At 37.9% G+C, this 25,344-nt stretch overlaps 1 protein-coding gene across 3 annotated transcripts in view; it reads left to right on the plus strand.

Annotated features, from left to right (window-relative positions):
• DPY19L3 (dpy-19 like C-mannosyltransferase 3) overlaps positions 1-25,344 on the plus strand; it is a 69,037-nt gene that overhangs the window by 27,922 nt on the left and 15,771 nt on the right. For all 3 annotated transcript variants that reach the window (XM_072749808.1, XM_072749814.1, XM_026010186.2), the window contains exons 6-15: positions 325-470; positions 2,471-2,594; positions 3,138-3,272; positions 13,662-13,793; positions 15,179-15,280; positions 17,505-17,578; positions 17,751-17,909; positions 20,792-20,914; positions 21,303-21,414; positions 22,213-22,269. In XM_072749808.1, the coding sequence (XP_072605909.1) occupies positions 325-470; positions 2,471-2,594; positions 3,138-3,272; positions 13,662-13,793; positions 15,179-15,280; positions 17,505-17,578; positions 17,751-17,909; positions 20,792-20,914; positions 21,303-21,414; positions 22,213-22,269 (1,164 nt within the window). The remainder of the gene's footprint in view (positions 1-324; positions 471-2,470; positions 2,595-3,137; positions 3,273-13,661; positions 13,794-15,178; positions 15,281-17,504; positions 17,579-17,750; positions 17,910-20,791; positions 20,915-21,302; positions 21,415-22,212; positions 22,270-25,344) is intronic.

The raw sequence follows: 25,344 nt of genomic DNA on the forward strand, positions 1-25,344 counted from the left end.
GGCTTCCTTCCCTCTTCTACTGTCATAGTAGGAAGAAAGTCTGCTGGCACACTTTTGCATAGAAAGGACTGATGTAGGCTTATTGCTGGTAATTAACACCCAGTTCCTAAATATTAAATTTCCACTGTCCTATTTTTAAAATTTTTTTAAAAGTAGACTCCACACACAAGATGGGGCTTGAACTCTCGACCCTGAGATTAAGAGTCACGTGATCTTAGCAACTGAGCCAGCCAGGCGCCCCTCCACTGTCATACTTTTTAAGTGACAATGAAAAGATAATTAAGGGTTCCGTAACAAATGTTTTTTTATTGTTCCTTTTTACAGAAATATTTAGAGCCAGTTTATTTTTATATTTACACCTTGTTTGGACTGCAGGCGATCTATGTCACAGCCCTTTACGTAACCAGCTGGCTCCTCAGCGGTACGTGGCTGTCAGGGCTCCTAGCAGCTTTCTGGTATGTCACAAATAGGTGAGTTGGAATCCGTATTCCCTCTTCCCTTTCTAAGATGTAAGTTACAGTGAAGATGTTTTATTTCCAGTTCAGAGGAAGCGGTTCTGCCACATTTGTCTGTATGAGAGTGTTCTCTCTCTGGTTTCCCCAGCCGTGTTTATTTGTCTTATTTAGCAATGTAGATAGTCCTACTTGTATCTTTATTTCCAGCTGAGGAACAGAACATTGAATTACAAGTCAAGACAATCATCGTAATAATTCCATTCCTGTTACCAATTTGACGTGTGATCATTATGTCTCCGGCCACCTAGCTCCACATGGTATCTTTACTATCGGTCTTGATAGGGTTGTGTGGGGCTCGTAGTTAACAAAGCATAAAGCACTATACAAATGCAAGGAAGTTCTTCTATTACTTAGGTAATATCTATGATTCTAAATACTAAAGCATGAAATAGCATTTTTTAAAAGATTCTATTGATTTATTTGAGAGAGTGAGAGCCTGGGAGGGGGAAGGAGCAGAGGGAGAAAGAGAAGCAGGCCCCCTGCTGAGCTGGGAGCTCAACATGGGGCCAGAACCTGGGATCATGACCTGAGCCAAAGGCAAACATTTAACAGATTGAGCCACCCAGGTGGCCCAAAATAGTGGTTTGTTTTTTTTAAATGTAGGATACGTTGAATTATTGACCCACGCACAGGAGCAACACAAACATTGAGTAGGAGTCTTAAAACTTCAGCACTAAGTTCTAAATTGATTTTATTTTATAATCCTAAGCAAACTACTTTTTATTATGACCTAATTGAGTGCTTACTGCTAACCACTTTCCAAAATGTTTTTTGGGTTTTTTTGTTTGTTTTTGTTTTTGTTTTTTTAAAAGATTTTATTTATTTATTCATGAGACAGAGAGAGAGAGAGGCAGAAACACAGGCAGAGGGAGAAGCAGGCTCCATGCAGGGAGCCCAACACAGGACTTGATCCTGGGTCCCCAGGACCACGCCCTGGGTTGAAGGTGGCGCTAAACTGCTGAGCCACCGGGGCTGTCCCAATCCAAAATGTTTTTTTATATATTCTTTTAACAATCCTATAGGATAGATATTATAACCGCTGTAGAGATGAGTAATTTTTTAATAGAATATTTTATTTATTTATTTGAGAGAGAGAGTGTGAACAGCAGGAGGGCAGGGGGAGAAGCAGACTCTCTGCTGAGCCAGGAGCCCAGTGCAGGGCTCCATCCCAGGACCCTGAGCCAAAGACGGATGTGTAACTGACCGAGCCACCCAGGCACTCCAGAGTGATGATGAAATTAAAGCTTAAAAAGTTAAGTTTTATATACATACGTTCACACACACACACTCACCCAGCTAAGTCTCAGTCAGAAATCAAACACAGAGTATGAAAACACCATTATGCTGCCTCTTAACATTTTTGCATATTATTATTGCTAAGAGTACATGAAAGCCAAATTTGTTGTTCTGTTAGGAGGAAGTAGAAGACATCTGTTTATTGAATACCTCATCTGTGTGGGGATGCTTCTTGGTACTGAGTGGACAAAGGTGAAAACTTAGCTCTACTTGACCATCTTGTTGGTTCACATTCCAGACGGACAAGAAGCTTTTACAAATTATTCCCAGTGACAAATTTAATATTCAGATTTAAGCACCAAAGAACTAGAGAGAGGGAGAACGTGACAGGCTGCCAGTTTGCACTAATGAACTTGAAAAAAAGAGTTCGAGGCAGCTAGGCATGAGTGCGTATTCCTGGGTCTTGGAGTCACCCTACCATGGCTTGGAGCCCAGGCCTACTCCTTAGCTAGCCGTGTACCTGTGAACAGTTTCCTTAAATTTTCTCAGTGCAATTTGATGTTACAGGAATGATAACGGTAAGGAGAAATCCTTATTGTTGAGAACTGATAACCGGAATCTAAGCATATTTAATGTCCTGTATCTTTCATCTTAGGAAATCTTTTCAGGTAATGGTAGCAAAAATTACTCCTTTGGCCATTTGTGTTTTCTCTGTGCAGAATAGATACTACAAGAGTTGAGTTTACCATCCCACTGAGGGAGAATTGGGCTCTACCGTTCTTTGCAATTCAGATAGCAGCAATTACATATTTCCTGCGACCAAACTTACAGCCTCTTTCTGAAGTAAGTTTTTGCGATACTTCGTATATTTTTTAATTCTCCAGTTTTGTTGAAGAAGCTTCAGAAAATGTGATGTGCATGGTGTCTCAGCACATGTGAATAGTTATTATTCCGTGACCGACTTTTTAACTTGAGTTAAATTAAGTTTTCCCTTTCTGAGCCCTTTCCTACTTTGCAAAGAAAATGTTTTCATTTTTGATGTTAAAAATGTACTCTACATAATGTGCCCTCAAATAGTTGCAGCAAACCCACACACAATTTCTGCGGAACTGTCAGAATCCTTAAGCCATTGCCCTTGAGATGTGATTTGGTGCATTATCGCCTCCATAATACTGTGGAGTACACATACCTTATGTGAATATTTATATGCCCAGTGTCACTTTAGGATATTTAGAGCTTAAATAACAAATGGAAGGGTTTTCAGAGCAACAGTTTATGGTTTTTCTATTTGGTTTATAGAGATATTGGCTGCTCTTGAGAGAACTTGTCTGCAGGGCTCTTTATTACTAGAGACGTGGAAATTATACAAAGGTTTTCTTTTTACAGAGGCTGACACTTCTTGCCATTTTCATATCAACTTTTCTCTTTAGTCTGACATGGCAATTTAATCAATTTATGATGCTGATGCAAGCATTAGTGCTCTTCACACTGGACTCCTTGGACATGCTGCCAGCAGTGAAGGTAAGCTTTGCTTTCTGCTCGTTCAAGATAGTCGTTGTTTAGTGTTTTATATCACAGAATGAGTTCAAAATGTGCACACGTGAACAATAAAGTCGAAGCAGCTTCTTAGCCATAATGTAAATATGCTGTGGTCAATTGAAGTTGAGTAATCTGTGCAGCCTCTTTGACCACCTTAACTTTTATTCTGTTTATTTTACATTAAAAGATGGATTTATCTGGAGCACAAATGTCTAGATCAGTTGTCCTTTACAGAGATGATTTAGATTTTAAAGTGTAAGATGGCTCTTATAAAATGTCTTACAATGTATTGCCTTGGTCCCCCAAGGAAATCAGTGGGTACATAGCACCTTTCTGTGGTACTGTATAAAATCTTCATAGTGACATTTATCAAGTGTGAGATGGGAATTCCTCTTGCCTGACCAAAGGCCACACAGGGAGCCGTTGTTTGTCTCACAGTGTGTGACAGCTGTGTGTGCTGCTGTCATTTCATGGCAAAGTATTTTTCATGTGCAGCAACTGTTTTAATGTATTGTGTATGTTTTAAAAATTGTTCATTGTAACTATTCTTAAGTAACCGTAACGTATTTCCCAGTATAATAAAATATTCTCTCTGAGGCAGCAAGACAGTTGAGTGCAAAAGAGTCGCATTCATTTATTCCATGTCAAAAGAGATACAACGGTCTTTAGAGAGAGTGACTGAATCTGAATTAGGAAACATTGAAGTCCACCAGCGAGTGGACACTGTCCATCTGCTGGGCAGTGGGGAGGCACGACAGAGCAGTGGCACCTGTGTGAGACGTCGTGTGTGTGCTCCAGCATGGGAAATAAGGATGTGGACCACTAGACCAATTAGATGTCTAATTCCTAGTAATAATAAGCGCTAGAAGTCCAAGAAGGTTCTTTTTAGGCTAGAAAGTGGGAGGCTCCAGCTGGGCCACAAATAAGAAGAGTGGAATTTGGATGGAGTGTTGTGGGGAAGATATGAAGGTAAAATGAAGGAAAGCAAGTAGTTAGTAGTTAGAGCAAACTAATGTGTGTGTCGTGTGTGGGTGTGTGTGAAGTGCATATATAGGAAACTAAATGATGGTAGGAGAGCTCCAGGTGCCTCAGAAAGCCTTGTGGACAAATGAAGCGATGTCTGTTTAGATTTGCTTTTCCTGTTTTGGAATCTCTTCGTAGCTTGGTCATGGGGACGGGGAGCCTAGATGCCTTTGTATTTCTCCATGGCATGCACTCCTGAGCCGCTTGGTCTCCCTTTCTCTCTTTGTATGTAATAGCACGTTTCCTCCCTTTCTACCAAGTACTTTCAAAAGAGTTCTGTACATTTTCACATAAAAAAATAAATACGTTGAGCCATTTTGAAAACAAATATGTAACATTTTTCTGCAGCATAATTTCACAGAAAAGCCTGGAAATGTGTTTTCCTTCTCACTGACACTTTCATCTCTAGAGATTTAGCCTAAGGAAATAATCAAACATGTTTGTTTTAGTTGTACTGTAATAAGAAAAAGCTAGCTGGAAACCACCTAAGTCAATAGCAATAGGGTATTGTTAAATAAATATGGTTTATTAGTGTAACAGTATTCTTTTACCTCTCTCTCTTTTTTTTTAAAGTAAAACACATATGGGGCAGGTGGGTGGCCCAGTCAGTTAAGTGTGGGACTCTTAATTTCAGCTCAGGTCATGATCTCAGGGTCGTGGGGTCGAGCCCCACCTTGGGCTCTGCCCTCAGCATGGAGTCTACTTGTCCTTCTCCCTCTGCTCCTCCCCCTGCTTGCTCACTCTTTCTTGCTCTCTCTCTCTCTCTCTCAAATAAATAAAATATTTTAAAAACCATAAAACTAGAAAAAATAAAAATAAAACACAAATAGGAAAAGTGAGAAAAGTTTCTGGAAAGATATACAACCAAGTATTAGCAGTCAGCTGACTGTGATTGATGTGATTCATGTTCTTAAATTCCTTTTGTCCTTTAAACCTTTTGAATTTTTCTTTAATGAACACATATTACTTCTTTTGTTTTCTTTTAAAATAGAAAACAATAAAAGATACTGTTTGGGCACATACAAAACACACAAAACTAACGAATGATACAGGTAATTTCTGTCCTATTCACTTCTACATTTTGTTGAACTTTCCTAGTTGAAACTATGTTAATATTAGTGGTAGTAGTTATAAGTAGCAAAAATTTGAGAGGATCAGTATAATGAAAGAATCCTAAATTGTAAAACCAAGTTGCTACTATTGGATATGGAAATAACCAGCTCTTTGAAGTGTTTACCTTCTTGGAGCCTTAGTTTCTTCATAAATTGGAATCACTGACCTCTAATCATGTCAAATGGGAGAGTCAGAATTGTTGGTATAGAAAAAGGTAATGCAAATTCAGAGTCTGATGTGACAAGAAGTAGTATCCTCTTTAGTACATTTTATCTCTTCACGGGTGATGGAAAATCTCTTACCATCAAAAGCTCAAGTTTCACTTAGAAATGTGTATAGGCTTTTTAAATACAGAGCAGAACAGTAGATGGTATTATAAAGCATATACTTTTGCTCCATTAAAGACTAAGAATATGGAAGCTAATGAAGTTTTATTAACCCATTGTGAAAACTGCAAGACACGTTAATGATCACTATGTAAGAGGAAATTTTAAAGTACTCCATATGGTTACAGACAAGATGGAGTGAATGTACTGTTCCCTGTTCCTCCCACTTAGTGCAGCTAAAAGCCCTGGACAGTATATATAAAACACACATAAGAAGATTTTGAGTGGTGAAGAAACGAAAGCAGGCTGCTTAGAGCCCTCATGCCCAGAGGAAGAACACGGCAGTGAGGCGCTTGGGTTTTCTTTTAGCCTCACATATCCCAGAGAAGGTGCTGGAAAAGTCAGCAACCAGGAAACACCAATGGACTCCATCAGAAGGCCTAAGGAAAACAAAAGGACTGGGAAAAGGGAGGCAGGGCGTCTCTAGCAAGATAGAAAACATTTGGACGTTAACTGCAGTACTTCAGGCAAACAGCACAGAAAAAACTGCAGCTTCACTCCCACCTCCATCAGCAGGAGGTCAGTGGGGAGCTAGACTCCTACTCTCACCCACCTGTAACAAGGTGCTCACCTTCTGCCAGGGCTCTGTCAGAAGGAGTTGGCTAGGGAGGCAGCACTTTCACCATCTCCCAGAAGCATCAGTGAAGGTCACGTGGAGAACCTTCAGCCCTCATCCAGGGGTAATAAGATATCCCTTCCCCTGCCTGACAGGATGGTGTCAGAAAAGACCAACAGGGACAGCTGGGGGACTCAGTGGTTGAGCGTCTGCCTTTGGCTTAGGGTGTGGGCCTAGAGTCTGAGATCGAGTCCCACACCAGGCTCCCTTTAAGGAGCCTGCTTCTCCCTCTTCCTGTGTCTCTGTGTCTCTGTGTCTCTCATGAATAAATAAAATCTTTGAAAGAGAGAGAGAGAGAGAGAGAGAGAGAAGCAAGGAAGGGAAAGAAAAGAAAGAAAGAAAAAAAAAAACCAACAGGGAAGCTGAGGTTCTAACCACCATTCAGAAGTAACAAGAGCCTCCCTCTCTCCCTTCACCCTCCCTACCCCACACTGTGTCAACAGAGTCCATGCAAAGAGCAGTAATGTGGCATCCCTTCCCTTCTCAGCCAGGATGGTATCAGCAGAAACCTTGTAGAGCACCTAAACTTTCACCATCTCCTGGCAATGAGGCATTCCTCTCCCTGGTCTCCCAAAAGTCAGTGGGGGCCAAGTGGAAAACCCAGACATCTAACCCCATCTGGAAATAATGGAGCAGCATCCTTCTTCCCCCACTGTCGTAGCGCTGGTATGGTATCAGAGGAGGCCTACTGACAGAAATTTTAAAAAGATCCAGAGTCCCATAACATAATACAGTGCAATTGAAGATTACTTCTTCTACTAAGAACCAGGAAAATCTCTGTTGAGTGAAAGACAATCAACAGATGCCAACACCAACACACAGAAGTTGGATTATCTGATGAGGAATTGAAAGCAGCCATTTTAAAAAAAATTTTCACCAAGCAATTACAAACACACCTGAAACAAATGAAAAACAAGTTCTCAACAAACATACAGAAGCTAAAAATAAGGAGCAAATGGAAATTCTAGAGCTGAAAAACTCTGATAATGACAATTAAAAACTCAATAGATGGGCTCAGCAGAGGAATGGAGTGGTCAGAAAAAAGAACCAGTGAGCTTGAAGATAGAACAATTCAGAAATTACCTAACTTGAACAAGAGAAAACAGACTAGAAAAAAAAAAAAAAAGCCTCAGAGACCTGTGGGGCTCTAACAAAAACTCTAATGTTCTTATAATCAGAATCCCCAAAGGAGAAAGAGAACATGAGGCTGAAAAAAAAATATTTTAAAAAGTACTTTTCGAAAGAATGAAACTTTCCCAGATTTTGCAAAGGATAGAAACTTAGAGAATTGAGAAGTGAACTGATGTCAAACATCAGGTCTACTGCTCATAATCTAGAACTTTCTAATATACAGTACTGCTCAATTTTACATTGTCTGCTCACCAACAATGTTCTTATGAACCTAGGCTATCATTACATTTATAAAACTGTGCAATCTTGTTGCAACATAAACTGTTCCTTTTTCTAGAATTATGCCTATTTGATATAAAAAACTGACAGCACCAATAAACACCATAACTCAAAAAAGGCAGGAAAAATATTTATTTTTTTAAATGTATTCATGAGTGATTTGTTATCCTTAAAGAAGTCCTACAAGTCAATAAAAATATTTATACCCCAATAGGAAATGGAGCAAAAAATACCAGTATTTCCTAGAAGGAAAAACATCAAGAAGAATAAAATACTTAGGCATAAATTGAACAAAAGAAGTGCTTATGCTTATGCTCTGGAAAGTGTAAAACATTGAGAATTTTAAAGACCTATATAAATTGGAAAGATACCCCATGTTCATGGATTGGAACACTCACTATTGTTAAGATGGCAGTACTCCCTAGATTGTTGTACAGACTCAACCTGATTCTTCTCAGAATCTCAGGTTAATTTTTTGCAGAAATTGACAAGCTGATCTTAAAATTCATGTGGAAACTCAGGGGACTCAGAATAGCTGGAACAATCATGAAAAAGAGGAATAAAGTTGGAAGACTCACACTTTCCAATTTCAGAACTTACTTTGAAGCTATAGTAATCAACACAGTGTGATCCTAGTAGAAGGATGGACATCAATCAATGGAATGAAATTGAGAGACCAGAAATAAATCTTCACCAGAAATAAACAGTCAATTTGATTTTCAACAAGAGTGCCAAGATAATTATGGAGAAAGAAGAATCTTTTCAACAAATGGTGCTGGGATAACTAGATATCTACATGCGGAAGAATGAAGTTGGACTCCTCTCTCTCACCATACACAATAATTAACTCAAAATAGATCATAGGCCCGGTTGTAAGAGCTAAAACTTTATATAAAACATTTATTTTTTTTTAACTATAAAACATTTAGAAGACAGAAATAATTTTTCCTGACCTCGGAGCAAGCCAAGCCTTTTTATTAGGATCCAGCATCAAAAGCACAAGTGACTAAAGATAAAATAGATGAATTGGACTTCATCAAAATTGAAAACTTTTGTGCTTCAAGACATACCATTAAAATGAAAAGACAACTCACAAAATGGGAGAGGATATTTGCAAATCCTGTATCTGATAAGGCACTTCCAGAATATATAAAGAACTCTTTCAACAATAAAATATGGGCAAAAGATTGGATAGGCATATCTCCAGAGAAGATATGTAAATGTCCAACAAGCACATGAAAAGATGCTCAGCCTCATTACTCATTAGGGAAACACAAATCAAAACCAAAGTAAGATACCATTTCCCCCCTACTCAGATGGCTAAAATCTAAAAACAACAACGACGACGACAGATGATAACAAATGTTGGCAAGGTTGTGAAGATGTTGGAACTCTCATACATTGCTGGCGGGATTACAGAATGGTGCAGCCATTTTGGAAAACAATTTAGCATCTCCTCACGTGTTAGACATAGAGTTACCATGTGATCCAGCAATTCTACTGCCACGTACATACCCATGAGAAATGGAAACACATCCACTTAAAAATTTGTACATGGATGTTTATAGAAGCATGACTGTAAATGGCCAGAAAGTGGAACCCACCCAAATGCCCAACACTTGATAAATGGGGAAGCAAAATGTGGTACAATGAAATATCGTTCAATAGTAAAAAAGAATGAAGTAGTGATACATGCTACTGCATGATGAATGAACCTTGAAAACGTAGTGCTAAGAAGCCTGGCACAGAAAAAACAAATATTGTGGGGTTCTATTTATATGAAATGTCTAGAATATGCGAATCCTTAGAGGCAGAAAGTAGGTAAGTGTTGGCCAGGAATGAGGGGAAGAGAGTAAGGAGGGAGGACTATGGAATTTGGTGGTGGTGGTGGGGGGTGTTGGGGAGACGACGAGGATCTCTTAAAATTAGATTCTGGTCATATTTGCACCACTCTATTAATACTAAAAGTCATGAATTTTACACATTAAATAGGTGAATTTTGTGGTATATGAATTATGTCAATAAAGCTATTAAAAAGGAAAAGCTATTTCTTCACTAACCAGTAATTACACTTTTAGGAATCCATCCTAAGGAAATGCATTCATTCATTCACTCATTCATTCCTTATGTATTGAGCCACACTGATCTAGTGGGTGTTTTAGGCACTAAGTATACAACAGTGAGCAAGTTAAGTAGCTACAGAAGTCACACCCCCCACCTTATCCACGGTTTCCTATGTGCAGTCAGCCACGGAGAGAAGCAGATAATCCACCTTCTGATAAATGGCCAGTAGTAGCCTAATGCTGTGTCACCACACCTGCATCACTCACTTCCCTTCATCTTATCACCTAGATATTTTACCACGTGACATCACAAGAAGAGGGAGTACAGCATAAGTAGAGATTTTGAGAGAGACGACATTCACATAAATTTTGTACCATATTTGGTTATGATTGTTCTCTTTTATTATTGATTATTGTTGTTAATCTCTTACTGTGCCGAATAAGTTGAGCTTTATCACAGGTATGTACGTACAGGGGGAAACGTACCATGTACAGGATTCAGTACTGTCATCCCCTGGGGGTCTTGGAACATCTCCATGGCAGATAAGGGTGGATGAGTGTAATCAGATACCATGATCTGAGGATTTGTTTTTTAAGGGATGTTCATAACATTAATTTAGACAGTAATAAAAAGCTGGAAACAAATGGTCCACTGGCAGACAAATTATGGCATATGGTAGAATGTTATGTAGCCATTTAAAATTAAGTTTTCACAGAATAGTCATTGATGTGAGAAAAGGATACAATATAATGTGAAATAAGTAAAATGCTACATGAAATATCATACCCCACTCTGAAATCAATATTATTTCTGTAGGTAATGGTGGTGGACTTCGATTTTAGAGCCCACCTTTCTATCCATTATTGTTTCTTTCTTATGTTTTCCTAGATCTTCTAAATCTCTTACAATAAAATATTGTGTCTTTATAATCTTAACATCCGAGTGTCTGTTAACACCAAGCAAAAGCACTGAACCATTGCAGACTGTGCCCTTAGATGCTTGATAATAGGTTTGTTTCCTTCGAGGTTAAGAAAACAAGACTGTGAGGGAGATCTAATTTGCTGCTAAATAAAAGCAGAATTTTTCATATTCCAGTAAAATATGGAGTTGTCCAATTTCAGAGAGGAAAGGAAGTATCAATTCTTGGGGCACCTGGGTGGCTCAGTCCATTAAGCGTCCAACCCTTGATTTTGGCTCAGGTCATGACTTCAGGGTCCTGGGATCAAGCCCTGCCTCGAGCTCCATGCTTACCGGGGAGTCTGCTTAAAGATTCTCTCTCCCCCTCTGCCCTTCCCTTCACTCACATGCTCTCACGTGCATTCTCTCTCAAGTAAATAACTAAATCTTTTTTGTGAAAGTGTCAGCTCTTTATTAGGTGCTGTCACTTTTTCTTTGTGCCATGTGTTCTGTGTATAAGTTGGTTGAGTTTTGCTTCTTTTTTAAAAAATTCAAATTCACTTAATTAACATATATTGTATTATTTTCAGAGGTGAAGTTCAGTGATTCTTCAGTCTTAATATAATACTCAGTGCTCCTTTCATTACTCAGTTACCCCATCCCTCTCTTCCCCTCCCCTCCCCTCCAGCAACCCTTAGTTTGTTTCCTATAATTAAGAGTCTCTTACGGTTTGTCTCCCTCTCTGATTTTTTCTTGTTTTATTTTTTTCCTCCCTTCCCCTGTGATCCTGTTTTGTTTTTTAAATTCCTTATATCAGTGAGATCATATGATAATTATCTTTCTCTGATTGACTTATTTCACTTAGCATAATACTCTTTAGTTCCATCCACGTCATTGCAAATGGCAAGATTTCATTTTTTTTGATGGCTGAGTAGTAGTCCATTGTGTATATTTATACCACATCTTTACTTATTCATCTGTTGAAGGACATCTGGGCTCTTTCCATCGTTTGGCCATTGTGGACATTGCTGCCGTAACCATTAGGGTGCAGGTGCCCCTTCAGATCACTACATTTATATCTTTGGGTAAATATCTAGTAGTGCAATTGCTGGATAGCAGGGTAGTGTTATTCTTAACTCTTTTGAGGAACCTCCATACTGTTTTCCAGAGTGGTTGCACCAGCTTACATTCCCACCAGCAGTGTAAGAGGGCCCCCCTTTCTCTGCATCTCACCAACATCTGTTGTTTCCTGACTTGTGAATTTTCACCATTCTGACTGGTGTGAGGTGATAGCTCATTGTGGTTTTGATGTGTGTTTCCCTGATGCCAAGTGATGTTGAGCATTTTTTCATGTGTCTGTTGGCCATTTGTATATCTTCTTTGGAGAAATGTCTGTTCTTATCTTCTACCCATTTCTTGACTGGATTATTTCTTCTTTGGGTGTTGTGATAAGTTCTTTATAGATATTGGATACTAGCCCTTTATCTGATATGCCATTTGCAAATATCTTCTCCTATTCTGTAGGTTGTCTTTTGGTTTTGTTGACTGTTTGCTTTGCTGTGCAAAAGCTTTTTATCTTGATGAAGTTCCAATAGTTCATTTTTGCTTTTGTTTCCCTTGCCTTCATAGATGTATCTAGCAAGAAGTTGCTGCAGCCAACATCAAAGAGGCTGCTGGCTGTGTTCTCCTCTAGGATTCTGATGGATTTTTGTCTCACATTTAAGTCTTTCATCCATTTTAAGTTTATTTTTGTGTATGGTGTAAGAAAGGAGTCCAATTTCATTCTTCTGCATGTTGCTATCCATTGTCCACCACTTGTTGAAGAGACTTTTTTTCCATTGGATGTTCTTTCCTGCTTTGTTGAAGATTAGTTGGCCATAGAGTTGAGGGTCCATTTCTGAGTTCTCTATTCTGTTCCATTCATCTTTGGCTGTTTTTGTGCCAGTACCATGCTGTCTTGGTGATTATAGCTTTACAGAAGAGCTGAAGTCTGGAGTTGTGATGCCTCCGGCTGTGGTTTTCTTTTTCAACATTCCTTGGGCTATTTGGGGTCTTTTCTGGTTCCATACAAATTTTAGGAGCTTTGCTTCTCTCCGTATCAGCCTGTCAACAGTTCTACACCAAGAGCAGTCTTTAGTGAGTGCTCATTATGTGCTAGGCATTTTAAAACATTACCACATCCAGTCCTTATGCCAGGCCCTTGTGGCAGCTCCGAAGAAGGTGTAATCATCCCTCTCTTACAGATGAACGTGTCCTAGCACATGAAGGACCCACAGCTGGTTTATGTCAGAGTCAGCCCTCTAGCACAGGTGCCGTTCACATCAGGGCTTGTGTTCTTGACCGCTGCTCTTTGCCACCTGCTCTAGATCCATGAGGTGGAAAGTCAAAGGCCTTGCTCTGGGAAGAGTTGTCAGTCTAATAGAATTAAGCACACACAGAAAATAAAGCAGTATTTGGCACAGTCCTGAAATGTTGGAAAAATCAGAAATAACAAAATATGAGAAAATACCGTACACAGTAACTGTAAAAGAATTCAGAAGAAAATTGAATGCTACAGACTCCTTTGCCCATTTCCAGAATATATTTATGCCATTGTTTGCTTCTTATACCTCATATTATCTGTTTGTTTCCTCCATAATTAAAGTTACAAAGTTTAAAGTGCTGTGTAATTAAAAGGGAAATAAACAGTATGTAAATGATTTAGTTTTGGGGATTTTTTTTTTTTACTGAATTATGTGAAGCTAGGTGTGTTTCCTGCTTTATTTGTAATTTGAAATGTATCCAGCTAGTGGCCAGAACATATCAGCATGTGGTAGTCTCTTAGTAAAATCCATTTCACCTTCTAATCTTTGCTTGTTGCAGGCAACCTGGCTGTATGGCATCCAGATGACAGGTTTGCTCCTGGTCTGCATTCTTCAGTTTTTTAATTCTATGATTCTTGGATCATTGCTTATCAGTTTTAATCTTTCAGTATTAATTGCAAGAAAACTTCAGGTAGGACTTTTTTTTGGTCCTTAAAGCAAACTTTTCTTTTTTAATTGTGTGGTTGGTTGGGCCTTATTTTTATACAGCACAGATAGGAAGATTTATGACCAAATTCCTACTAAAAAGCACTGAGGACATTATTTAGGTGTTATGTGGGTTGTTTGTTTGTTTGTTTGTTTGTTTTTTACACGCATGGTCTAGCATTTCTGTTTTCAAGCTTTCTGATGGGCCATCCCTTTGTTTTGACATCTTTTCTTAGAGAATAGGAATCTCAGTTCAGGGATTAACCAAAAATGCTTATTTGAAAGCCATTGATATAAAGGTAAAAGAGCAAAAATCTTTAACCTTTGCGTGTGGATCCAAGAGTAAAAAGGACCCATTGCTTGGGGAAATATGTTCATCACAGTGTCCTTCAAGTTGGTGGACACCTTATTACTGATATCACAGCACTGAGCACTGCTCTTTACCCCATCGTTCCATACCATGGTACTGATTTTTAAGTGACTTAAAATTAACTCTGAGAATTTTGAGAATCCAAATGCATACATTTATAAATAAGGGGACACTTCATAGAGTGTCACATTTGAAAACATTGACCCGATCTTTTGGCTTTATTAAATAATTCAAATTTCTTAAAGTTACATGAGATTTAATTAAGAGTCCATTGTTTTTCTTCATATAATGTCACAGAGCCTGTTTTCTTTCTCATAAGCATATGAGAAACATTTCTCATAAACACTTTTATATCAAGAAGCTGTTTTACTTTCTGCTTTGGGAAGAATAAATCCTTTTTCTTTGCAGGGAGGCTGTCATGGACAAGCTGTCACAAAGATTTTTAAAAACAGGCTTTAGTTGATTATCTAAAACAGTAGTTCTCATTCATCCTTCTAACTTCAATTATAAATAAAAATCATGCATATTTAACTCCTTAGATGATATTTGATAATCTGTAAAGTTATCTAAGGATTATGAGAAAACTATTATGTATCAAAGAGCACAATTTACCTTCTTTTATACTGACAGCTCTTTTATTTAATTGGGTTATGGCTGTGTCTGTGCTATTTGAATTACTGGATCAATGATCACAAGATTTGTTCAGTCCATGTATCCTGAGTACCTTCTGGCAGACGCCATGCTCTGGTTGCAAAGGTCTTTTAAAAAAAGGAAGACTAGGACAGTTCTCTGGTCTTATGAAGCATATTAAGGAATTCATTTACTATTATATTAGAAATTTACAAATATTAAGACACTGTAACCTCATAAAAATTAGGTTATATTTTCCACATATTTTCTCTGTATGTTGCATGATCTGATATTTTAAATCCTTAACTAATCTCATTTTAAGTGCTTACAAAATAATCTAAGAATTAAAACTCAACTGTTTTAATTTCTAGAAAAATCTGAAGACTGGAAGCTTCCTTAATAGGCTTGGGAAACTATTGTTACATTTATTTGCAGTTTTGTGTTTGACACTTTTTCTCAACAGCATTATTAAGGTAGGTTAATAAAACAACCCTTAATTTACATTACTACAGAATGACCAGTTTTACTTGTAACAAGCTCTGCTTTAACTTTGTCTCAATAACAGTTTTCTTGATTTTAATCATGGATTTCTGTTCACTCTTTTTTAAAGGATTTTTACCCATTTATTTGAGAGAGAGAGAGCATGAGCAGGGTGGGGGTTGGAGCAGAAGGAGAGGGAGAAGCAGACTACCTGCTGAGTATGGAGCCTGACATGGGGCTCAATCCCATGACCGTGAGATCATGACCTGAGCTAAAGGCAGATTAACTGATTGAGCCACCCAGGCGCCCCGTTCACTCTTTTTTTTTTTTTAATAATAAATTTATTTTTTATTGGTGTTCAATTTGCCAACATACAGAATAACACCCAGTGCTCATCCCGTCAAGTGCCCCCCTCAGTGCCTGTCACCCATTCACCCCCACCCCCCGCCCTCCTCCCCTTCCACCACCCCTAGTTCATTTCCCAGAGTTAGGAGTCTTTATGTTCTGTCTCCCTTTCTGATATTTCCTACCCATTTCTTCTCCCTTCTCTTCTATTCTCTTTCACTATTATTTACATTCTCCAAATAAATGAGAACATACTCTTTAATATGTTCTAACTTGAACTCACTTTGTGAGTTATTAAACTTTTTAAAAGCTCAACTTTAAAAGCATTAAACAAGTGTTTCTCTAAATTTAAAAATTCTGCTTTTTAGAGAGCATTTTCTTGCACTCTGGTACAAAAAAAATTACTTTTTTTTTATTGAGTTAAGGTAAATAAGGTGGCAGGGCATCTGGCTGGCTCAGTTGGTGGAGCATGCGACTTTTGGTCTCGGTATGGCCCTTTGGAGCTTCATGTTGGACGTGGAGATTACTTTAAAAAAAGAGAGAGATAATAAACTGATTTTACAGAACCACAGTGATTTATTAAGATGATTTTGCCCCTTCTAGAAGGCTGGTTTCAGAACAGGAGACATCTGCATGTACAAGACAGACTCCTTCTCTTCCATAAGAGAATGGCAGTCCCTCTTCCTGTCTGTTGACTATCAAAGGCTCTCACTCATCCAGCCACATTAAACACTTCCACTCCGGGTCCTTGCCACTATGTTCTTAAGCCCCATACAGTTCAGTACTTATCAAAAGCTTATTTGAGCTGAGCGATCAGCATTTCTGAAGGATTGGCTGAAAGATATGCAGTTCATCCATTCCCCTGCTCTAGATATTCAGTGATCTGTGCCTGGATTAAGCCAAGAGAGCTGCCTGCCTGGACCATTGATTCTTGACTTCCCAAAGAATAACATCTATTGAATTGTACTTGATGTCTTGCCAACTACATACAATGAGAGGAATTAAAAAAACCTTCTCTGAGACTCCTGCTGTTTTTACTGTACCCATGGGGAAAATTTCTCTTGAGTCTCAGTTCTAGGAGGGCTAGCATCTCTTTTGAACAACTGGTTTGTTTTAATCTTAGAACTTACGCTTTTATCTCTGTCTGCATTTACTAGTTGAATGTTTTAAGCCCAAATTTGTGGATCATCTCTAGTGAATGTATTTTATGTACTAACCTTACTTCCGCATTCATCTTCTTTTCTTTTCTATCTTCATTTTCCTTCTGACAGGATTTCTTCACCCATTTATGTTATATGGATTCTTATAAGCTATATATTAAAAATAAAATTATATGAATTAAAATTATAATCACTAATGATACGTACTGGCATTTGTCAGTTCACCCTGAGGGCTACCATGGGGCCTTTAGTTGTCTTTGTGTGGATGAATCTTCTATCAGTTGTGCCTGCAGACAGAAACCCCAAAGCCAGACAGGCCCTGTGGGCTCTGTATCTGTTTGAGGTTTCAGATCATCATATTATTGGTTTTCTGATCAAAAAATTTGTACTCTACTGGGGTTCAGCTCTCTCCTTCTCTCTGAGACCAAAGAAGCTCACCTTTTATCTATTTTACATGTTAAGTTCAACATGTAAGATATTTTAAAAAATGATTCTGCTTAAAAAAAAGAAAAAAGGAGCGGAGAGAGCTTGAAAGTCCCTGTGTTAGAATTCCTCAGTTCTAACAACTATTGAGAATATTTGCTGATTTCATAAACATATGCACACACAGTTCAGTGATACTAGACACTAAATACATGTATTCAGTGGGAAATTATCAGGAAACCATGCATAAGGCACTAATAACAATTTTCATTTTCTTCCTCCCTGATAGAAAATTCTTAATCTGAAGTCAGACGAACACATATTTAAATTTCTGAAGGCAAAATTTGGGTTTGGAGCAACAAGGTATGACCGAATTTAAAATTTGCTTTTTTATATTAATTCAACAGGGACTTTAAAACTTAAGTTGTCATTATGCCTTCAACTATTAATTCCAAGCTGATTTTGAGGAAAAATTTGTGGTTTACTTATCTTGTACTGAATTTAATACTTGGCTTTGTTTTCATTTGTTCCCTAGAGATTTTGATGCAAATCTGTATCTGTGTGAAGAAGCATTTGGCCTCTTACCTTTTAATACATTCGGAAGGCTTTCAGATACTCTCCTTTTTTATGCTTACATATTTGTTCTATCCATCACAGTGATGGCAGCCTTAGCGGTTGCCTTCCATAACCTCAGGTACGGCATGTTCCAGAAACCTATCCCATGCTTTAATGAACTTGGTCTGTGTTGCAGAAAAACTACAAGGTTGAAATTCAAAATATCACACACAAACAGGGTAGTATTGTTCAGCTCAAGGGGAGGGGATTGTAACCAGATTAGAGTGGACTACATGCTCAGTAGTTAAGGATCGACCAGCTAAGGGACAGCAGACAGCAGGCAATGCTGGGAAAACAGGTCTGGGAACTCTGTCCTCTTCGAGCCAGTTCCGCCTTATGCTTATTATGGAATGAGGATACTCAGAGGACTTCCTCTATGGGGTTTTGTGAGAAGTACGAAAGTTCAAACAATAGTACTTAGAATGGTACCTCACTTCTAGAATATTTTGTAGATTTTAGTTGTCATTAACTGGTATTATTACTGACTCATAGTCTCCATTTTGTTCTCAGTATTAGTTTCCCATTCTTTTTCTCCTTTTCATCTAGCTGCCTTTTTTTTATTGCTCGTGAAATATTGAGAGTTAACTATTGTTTGTTTTGTTGTGTCTCGTTAAGGGGCTTATAAAGTTGGAGTGGACCATAACTATTAGCATGCACCAAAGTCTTCAGTAATAATTGACTATGTCTAAAAAAACCTCACATGTCTACTAATCTGCTAAAAGAAAGAGCACAGAAGTATAAAGACTTTTTTTAAAGCTTGTAGAATACCTACCTACAAAGCCGATGGAGGTTTCTGCATTTACTATCCATGTTAAATTGAAAGAAAATTAAGTGTAAGAAATTGAAGCTACTGTCATTTGTGAAAACTTAATGAAGCTCAGAAGGAAGCCCTTTTCTCTGTAGTTATCTTGCCAATTAAGGTGCTGGTGAGCTGTGATTCGCAGCCACCAGAGAGCTGTGCTGGGAAAGGGCATTAAAATGAGTCCAGATCAGTTGAGATGTTTTATGATTATTAAGAGTGAAGCCACATTGAACCATGAAAATATTTCATTGACTATAAACTATTTTAGTATCTTTCAGAAGTGTTCTTAGCCCGATATCTAGCCCAAGATAAAATTTAGCCCTGTGAAAATAGATGGAAATTATTCTAGACAGTGTAATTTAATATTATTCCAGACACGCCAAGTGTCGACAGGACTCTAGACTGCATGCAAAGCAGGAAGTTCAGTTGGCCTGCAGTATTTTGTGAAAATGTCTGCCATGCTCAATGTGAATCTATGAGCCGTCTCTGCAAGCTGACTTGGTGTATGATTGTAGGTAAAGATTTTAGAGCATCCTCATCTACCAGGTAGGGGTATTAGAACCTTATTAGAAGAAAAGCATTACATTAATTAAAGTAATTTAAGAATTATAGTATCTTATTTTTAATTAGCTTTTAAATAATTTGAAGGATATTTTATCAGTGCCAAGTACTTGAAGTATTTCTACCACTTTAGTACTAGGAAGGATGATACTATTATGTTTATGCAACACATCTGCATTAGTGTAAAGAATAGGATTGCAAGGGGATTAACTCATGGGCTTTGTATTTGTGGGATTAATCAGAGCTTTCCAGCTTGGTCGGGGAGATGGGGAGAGGTGTTGCAAAATTCTCTTAGGTATCAAGGGAAGATGAGAACATATGTTCTCTTTGTCTAGAGCAATCTTTTAGTAGCGGCATAGAAGCCAGAGTTTGGGTTGTAATATATAACATCTAAGTAAAGATTATTACCAGTGGTGAAAATTACCCTAGAATATCAGTTTAATTTTCATGTGAATCTAGGGTGATGAAAGAATTTCTAGGAAAGAAGAGTTCTCTAGTTGCATGGAACCATCATACATATTCCAAGTCTATGGGATTTTATGAAGGGTAAGTGAGGCCTCTGTAAAAGGTATTGTTTTTATCTTAAATTGACAGCCCTTCTTGCTCTCTCCTCACTCCCTTGACAACAAATGGTGCAACATCCGAACCCACTTGCCCATTTTAGCATCTCTAAAGTTCAGACAACCAGATAGGACAGTATGCACTTCCCCAGTGTGATGCAATTTAGAGTATAGCATATCCCCCATACAGTGTTCTTGCCAGAATAAATGAACTTGACTCTAATAATTAACCTCTAGATCTAATTACAAGTTTATAAGGAGCATGGGAATAGAGAAATGTATTAAACACCGCCACAGGGAGACAATCAGCCAAATCCAGAAGGTGGGAGTAGTTACAGGACAAATGATATGTTTCCTTCAGCCAATAACCGGCCTCCAAGTGGAGGATACTTTTATTGATTGAAAATAATTTAAAGAGATGTTGATGTAATGCAGCGTGAAAGCTGTGGGTCCTAATTCAAAGAAACCCTGAAAAAAAAAAAAAAACAATGGCAACGGAAAATAGAGCAAGAATTGGGTGTTAAGTGATAAGGAATTGTTTATTTTATGGGTCTAATTTTAATATAGCCACGTTTGATTTAAAAAATCGTGTTAGACATCTTTAATGAGGTATTGGTTGGTTAAAATGTGATCATTTGTTCATAAAGGAAGTGAATTCCACATTTATGGATTCATTTTTATTTTTTCTTATTTGTAAAAACTTGTAAGATGCTAGTAACTCATGAAGTATCTTTAAAGATACCTTGCAGTTTAAGTGACTCCAAAAGAGTTTTTTCTATTTTCCTGTAACTTAAAGGGTTGAACATTCTAAATTTTTACTTAAAATGAAATTGGTTGAAGTTTAGTTATTAATGCATTAAGTTATAACAGTTTTATCCTCACGAATTCAGAATTGAGTGATGCTGATTCATTTTATCTTAGAGCAATAACACATTTCTAAATCACGAAGGCGTAAGTTTCTGGTATCTCTAAAAAAGATTTAACTAACTTAAAGTTATGTATCCAGCTCTAATTTTGTATGTGTCCTATTTTATCCAGTGACTCCAAAAGCCAGCAATCCACGGGTCAGTCGGGAAAGTGCACGATCATCCTGAAACCAGAAACTGCCTACAACCTAATACATACCATTCTGTTTGGATTCCTGGCATTGAGTACAATGAGGTATTTTGCTTTATCTGTTTGCTTGATTAAGTCTTTTATTCGACCACCCTTTCTTTACCTGACATATTTTTGCAATGCGGTTTGGAAACTAACACTCTTCTTCATTGATAATTATGCTTCCCATAAAAATGTCCTTATTTAGCATCTTCTCCAGTACAAAATATTATTAATAACGAGTTTTTTTCCCCTAATTACCAACATTCCTCTCTTTTTACTTATATGATTTTCTCGAAAGGCAATAACATTCATAACTAACCCTTTGGCAGATGGTTCCTGCACAGCTTTAGTCAGATTTTCCTATCACAGACGGTACAGCTGTGTCGCATGTCACACTGCAGTCTGTCCGCAGCTGGCACTTGTCGAACTTCGCCTGTCTCTGTTCTTACAGAATGAAGTACCTCTGGACGTCGCACATGTGTGTCTTCGCGTCGTTTGGTTTATGCAGCCCTGAAATATGGGAATTACTTCTGAAGTCAATCCATCTGTATAACCCAAAGAGGGTCAGTGCTGTCCCTTTGCCATTTCACTTTTATTGCTAAGAGTTTTAGGATTTCTTTCATACCAATTCTTGTTGTTTTCAGTAGTTGCCTGATGAAACAGAAACTAAAGTTTGAAGCTGAAAATAGATAACTGACACATTATGATTTTTTTTTTTAATTTTGAACAGTGATCGTGAGCAGGGGGAGGGGGAGGTGCAGAGGGAGAGGGAGAGAGAGAAACTCAAACAGGCTCCATGGCCAGCAACAGAGCTAGAGGTGGGGCTCGGTCTCAGAACCCTGAATCATGACCTGAGCCAAAATCAAGTGCCCTGACACATGATTTTATAAGGAGTTATTTTTAAAATAATTTTATTATTAATTTTATTTTTTAAATCCTTTATTTTTAACCAGACCATAAGTTAGATATGCTCATTATACTGAATTTAGAAATACTGTAAAGCACACCAGGAAAAATTAAGAATCACCAATAACCCCACAGTTATCCAGACTTATCACTATTATAAGTTATACCTAGAACAAATATTAATAAGTGCATGGTTATGATTAATAGGCTGTAAATGCAGTTTTGAGTTGTTCTCCCGTGTAATTTCACAAGGTGGCAACATGATAGAAGCTGTATCTCATGAGTGATTGGGACCCGACCCTTACATTGACTTAGATGGTGGGCAAATTGGAGAATCGGGCTCTATTAAAGTACATTTCTGTTGTTTTAAAAAAAAAAAAAAAAAGTCATATGTTTACAAAGCAACACTGTAAGGCAAAAATACCTGTGATCTAAATAATGTCTTTCTTATATAGATATGTATAATGCGATATTCAGTACCGATATTAATACTGCTGTATCTGTGCTATAAGGTAAGACTGATTTTCCTCATTCTTGCCATCATTAATTTAGCAGAATAATTGCTTTGATTCATTGTATTCTGTGTGTTATTGGCAAATAGAATGGTTTGCTGAGGTCACAGACATCTCCTTTGCTTCTCATGAAGGCATTTGGCACTGACAGGAAAGCCGATCTGTTTCCCAAATAGAATTTAACAAGTAAAAACATTATAGCAAAAACAACCACAGTTTAATTTTTCTAATTAATTTTGGTTTTGACTTACTATTCAGCTAATGCAAATTTTGAAAATAAAGGTATTTTCTGACCTCTATTGAAATGAATAAAGTAGAAAAATAATTTACCCCCGTTACCTGTTTTATAGAGTAAGAGATACCGAAATGCATCTTACTTTAACCTGCATGTTTCATTAGATGCTTACGATCATCTTTGTAAGAGCCTGGGCGTATGTAAATATGTACAGTCCCAGATTAGCCTCTTAGCCTTCCTTATTAGCTGTCCTTCAGTTTCAATAGGAAATTGTGAAATTCTTCATAGTCTCAGTTGACTGCTTTCTGAAATAGCTTTAACTGTGTGCTTCAGTTCTGAGAATCTTCTGTAAGAGACAGGGAGTCGCCAGTCAGGCTGACTGTTTGGTGACCCTTTTGTCATGTCTTTGAGATTTAGAGGCTCGAATCTGTACCTGGGCAGGGAGCCCAGACTTTGCTATAGAACTGAGCTTTCACCCACTCTTTTTAAAGAATCTGACATATTTTTCTAAGTTTAGGGTTTTTTTACTTTCATACTCTACTGTGTCCAGCCCCTCATTTGGGCGGAGGCCACAAGGAGGAGAGGGTCCCCCATGGAGAGGCCCAGCTAGAGCTGTGCTCAGCTTCTGGTTTTATTTGCTTAGCCCTTCACGTAAGATTTTATCTGAAGCCAAGGTTTTAAGCTAAAAATCATGTTTGGTAATATGGGATGATTCTATTGTAAATACTTCCAAAAAGTATGATTTATCATGTTCCTATTTATCAAAACATTTACTGTTGCAGGTAGAGCACTGTGCTAACTCAGATACTAGAAAACATAGAAATAGGTTATTTCTTCCACCCTGCCCCTGGGAATTTTATTACCCTAAATGTAAATAAATGAAACTTCCTTAAAACCTCTGGAAGGCAACAACTAAAGATTAAATAGAATATATGTTTAGTAACGAATGAGGTAACTTGACCTCTTCACATTGGTTCTGAGTGATAAAACGCCCTCCTCGCAGGAAAGATTGAGCTCATCATGTTTCTTGTCTCGCACTAAAGATATACGCACACAATCACAATCTTTTTTCCTGAGTCTCTGTGTGCGTAGACTGACTTCTTAGGTCTCAGCCATGTATTTGGAATTTTATTGATTTTTTATTTTTACAGCTATTTGGGGACTTAAATCTCTTGTTCTTGGTGAAATTGAGGAAGGACAGTATAGAATAAATTACACTATACAGTACTGGTTCTCAGAGGATGGTCCCCAGTCAAGCAGCATTAGCATCACTTAGGAACTTGTTAGAAATACAGAGGTTTGTGGCTCACTCCAGACCAGTCCTACTGAATCAAAAATGTTGGGAGTCTAGAAATGTGTTTTCCATGGCCCTCTGGGTGGGGGCTAATGCATAGAATGGGGCTTCTTGGCAGTGGCGCTACTGACATTCTGGCTAGATAAATCTTTGTTCTAGGGGGCTGTCCTGGGTGTCAACATCCCTATTTTCTACCCCTAAGTGCCAGTAGTACCTCCCTCCAATCGTGACAGTCAAAAGTCTCCAGACATTGGGAAACATCCCCTTAGGGGTGGGGCAAAATCTTTTCCTCCACCCACCCCTCTTGAAAACCATTACTATATAAAAAAAAAAAAATGATAGCACCAAAAAAGCTGTTATTTCCAGGAAATCTATGTAGACATTCTATGAGTAAGAGAGTCAGGAACTTGGAAGACTCCGTCCAAAGATTGGCCTGATCCACATAGCCCTTCTTAGTACTGGACTTCAGGAGAGACACTGATGCATCCAGCTTTCACTGTTCAAATGGTTTAGATATTCCAGCCTCTCAAAATTTAAAATCACAAAGACGATAAAGATGTTATGTATATTAAGAAGTACCCTGAAACTGAAGCTGTTTTCCAACTCTTGAACAGAACTACCTTTAAGTAAAATGAACTCCTATATTTCAAAGCCTGATTTTGAGTTTTACAGAGTGATTATAATAAGGATTTCAGATTTCCTTGTTAATGGTAGCAATTTTGCTTTATGTCTCTTTAGGACAATACTGTTTAGAAGGGAAAAGCATGCACTTCACTCAAAAGTCGGGAGTTTAGTGAAATTACTACCCTCATGTTGATTAACTTACTAGTGTTGCTGAAATCTCCTATCATTTGGAAACAGCAGTTAGTTAATCTAACACTTATATTCACATTGTTTAAGAAGTTTACAGGTGATATTACTAGATTTGAACATTTTCAGAATTAACAACAGCGACTCCCACGCTAGAAAAATATCTTACATCCATTGGATTCACAGATTTTGAAATATATTTTATACCAAAAGAATGAGGATGTGTCATTAAAAAATCGACATTCTGTTGATTATCCCAATTTATAGGAATAATTGGAATATTACACAGGTATCATTGAATCACTCTGATTACATCTCTTCTAAAACTTGGAGCCAGCAGTGATTTTCCATCACCAGCGTCTTTCCTGGTTCATGCACCCAGGAAACAAGATGAGAATGAGCATTAAAAATGGCCAAAGATGAGATGAGAAGAAGGGAAAGTGACAGGGCTAAAATACAGCCACCAACCGGTCGGGTGCCACTCTGGTTCCAGTTCCTGGTTCTTAAATAAAATTATTACATTTTCCACTTTAGTGAAGCACAGACCCATCGTCAGTGGCCTTCTTCCAACATAGGAATTCTGCTGTTCACTCTAGGATGTATATAGATGATCAAGGCTTCTTAGCCAATTGTCATTTGATACAGCAGTGAACATATAATTAATTGTTGAATTAAACAGGCAATTATGTTAGAAAAGCCGTGGGCTCAGAGTGGGATATTTACACTCTCTCTGCAT

The sequence above is a fragment of the Vulpes vulpes genome, chromosome 1, assembly GCF_048418805.1.
Source record: "Vulpes vulpes isolate BD-2025 chromosome 1, VulVul3, whole genome shotgun sequence".
In the NCBI taxonomy this organism is placed as follows: Eukaryota; Metazoa; Chordata; class Mammalia; order Carnivora; family Canidae; genus Vulpes; species Vulpes vulpes.